Source organism: Penaeus japonicus, unplaced genomic scaffold (assembly GCF_977035675.1).
Source record: "Penaeus japonicus unplaced genomic scaffold, GWHDUDI00000001_assembly GWHDUDI00000001, whole genome shotgun sequence".
NCBI classification, from domain to species: Eukaryota; Metazoa; Arthropoda; class Malacostraca; order Decapoda; family Penaeidae; genus Penaeus; species Penaeus japonicus.
Window position 1 is genome coordinate 38,582,434 of NW_028234403.1, and position 2,500 is coordinate 38,584,933.

Here is a 2,500-nt window from a genome sequence, read left to right on the forward strand (position 1 = left end):
TAAAAAATTACTAATGCAATACTATTTCTAATTTGTTGGTTGCCCGTGATATCACGTCACATCACGTCACGTCACGTCACGTCACGTCACGTCACGTCACGTCACGTCACGTCACGTCACGTCACGTCACGTCACGAGTTACATGTACATACTCATATGTATTTGTATGATTATTCATATGGTTCTTTTCATTTTGGTAAAAAAAAAGAAAAGTATAAAACATATTTTTTGATTCCCCACTAAGAGGTTGCTTCCACTTTCCTTTGGTATTTTCACCTAGAAGTGAAGAATATAGGCAAAGTTCAATAAAATAAAACTAAAAAGGCATTACTGTAACATGTTTTTTGACTAAAATAACTCCTCTGAACAATGCAATATTTTTACGTACCTTTACATTGTAGACTCATTCATGAAAACCATAAGACTTATAAGGTAGGTGAAAAACGCTCTGAGAGGATCAGCGTGACCCCATGCAGCGAATAAACACCCTAGCACAAAGCGTTGCGCACTTGTTATCTTCCCGGCATAAGCGGGAGTAGGCAAAAAAATGTCCCATTGTGAATGGGATAATAGAAAACAAGTGGATTAATGTAATTATCCTGGATTGATTAAGGCGACGTATGTGTGTTTTTTCTTCTTCTCTTCACGAATAGAATTAGAACACTTTCTCTAAAATTCCTAAGAGCAATATAACCAAGGGCTTAATGAACAGTTGATAAAAGATGTAATTTTCACACATTTTTGTCAATGACTTTGCATTGAATTTTTTCAAATTTCAAAATTGAGATCAGAGGTCTGCTATAAGCAAAAATAAAAGGATGTGAGCTAAAAAAACAACTGTACATCAGCCCCCAGAAGCTAAACAATCCTCATAACTTATAGAGTCAGTATATCTTAAAATATGCATTATATGTCTTAACATAGTTTTGTTAGTAGTAGTTATATGGATGGTTTTGTTACAGCTTTCAGTAATGAGGAAGTGGTAGATGTTATTCTGCATTATTTTCTTTTAGCAAGCAAGCAATAGGTTTGTTGCTAATTGATATTAAAGAAAATTTTACACAACATTCATAGTTAACCTATTCATACATTGTCTAAGCTATCCATCAGACTGCCACATGTCATAAAACATTTTAGGAGTCTATTTCACTTTTGTCCCAGTAAAACACCAATGTCATATTTATGATATTTTACTATATAATTTCATATTTTATATTTATACTGCATATGCATTTTGAGTTCATGAATGATATATTATCTTCCCTTCCATTGTTATGGATTTGAAATGTTTAGAAATTTTAATAGTAATGTTTTTATCTGTTTAATTATAATAAGTGGCAAGTGTCAGTGTTGTAGTAAAAAAATGAAACAAAAACCTTTTGAAAAGCTTGGATGGTACATCTGCCTCATATAGACTCAACCTAAGAGACATGACAGCTCCAAGACTCACAGACTTTTCAAAATGACCGGTAGCTGCGCAGTGCAGTTGGTGACTTCTGTTGGGACATTGTTGGCCAGGATGCTCCGTCAGTGGTTGAGACCTACCCATGTATGGGTGACTCACTGAGTGCAGATACTAGTCAGGTATTTGGCATGATTAATCAGTTAGATTTAAGGCTGCATGAAATAGTGGTGGAATAAAGACCCAGTTGGACTGCAGAGACTTTTGCCTTGTGCTTATTTTGAAGGTGAAGGATTCTTTGGTAATTTTTAGTTGGTTTTGGAGGTTTTAAGGGTTGCTTAGTGCTTTTCTTGTCCAACTTGTGTTGTTCATAATATTATAAGATTTCCACATTTAACCAATCAGGTTTCATTGGCTTGATTAAAGGTTTCCTCAGGTTTTCACCATTATCTTCTGTTAACCCATTGCGGATGGGGGATAGATTCACTTGCCCAGTCTCCAGGATGGGTTTTATTTCAGAGCGAGGCAGCTTGAAGCAACATACTTTGAATCTTCCCACGCTCTTTCAGTCACTCATTATAAAGTGAGCCATTTTTGTGTTTTATTTTTTGTGTGTTTTGTTGTGTTTAGAGACATATGTGCCATATGACCGGCTCTATCAAATGCTGTAGTTGACTAAAATTGTAGTATATGATCCATAGCAGCTCATTATTGTCTTAACCCATTCATGCCGGGGGCATTCCAGCCTTGCATGTTACAATGCTGGGGCTCTCGAATGCATAGGCCTAAATCAATTAAATAAACGACGCCGTATGACGGCACCCAGCGAACGGGCCTCGAATGCACGGTACCCGTGGTGTACCACCCGTCCAGAGAGGGTTAATGCTCATTGAAGTATTGTTTATTTATGGGAGGACAAAAAGCAACTTTTTTGTGTGTGTTTTTGTGCTATCATGAACGAATATGGAACATATAACCATTTACAATGAAGGTAACATTAAGAGGTATGGAAGAGGAAGGAAGCTTGTCCTTGTGACTGTGAGTACCACAGTAAAAGGCATCCCTATTGGCACATGAGCACATTTTAGATACTGAGTA

At 36.6% G+C, this 2,500-nt stretch overlaps 1 protein-coding gene across 1 annotated transcript in view; it reads left to right on the forward strand.

The window, feature by feature from the left end:
* Positions 1–2,500, forward strand: part of Pgant7 (N-acetylgalactosaminyltransferase 7) — a 25,910-nt gene that overhangs the window by 14,296 nt on the left and 9,114 nt on the right. The window contains exon 8 of the mRNA XM_086545489.1: positions 1,474–1,584. Coding sequence (XP_086401615.1) covers positions 1,474–1,584 — 111 coding nt within the window. The remainder of the gene's footprint in view (positions 1–1,473; positions 1,585–2,500) is intronic.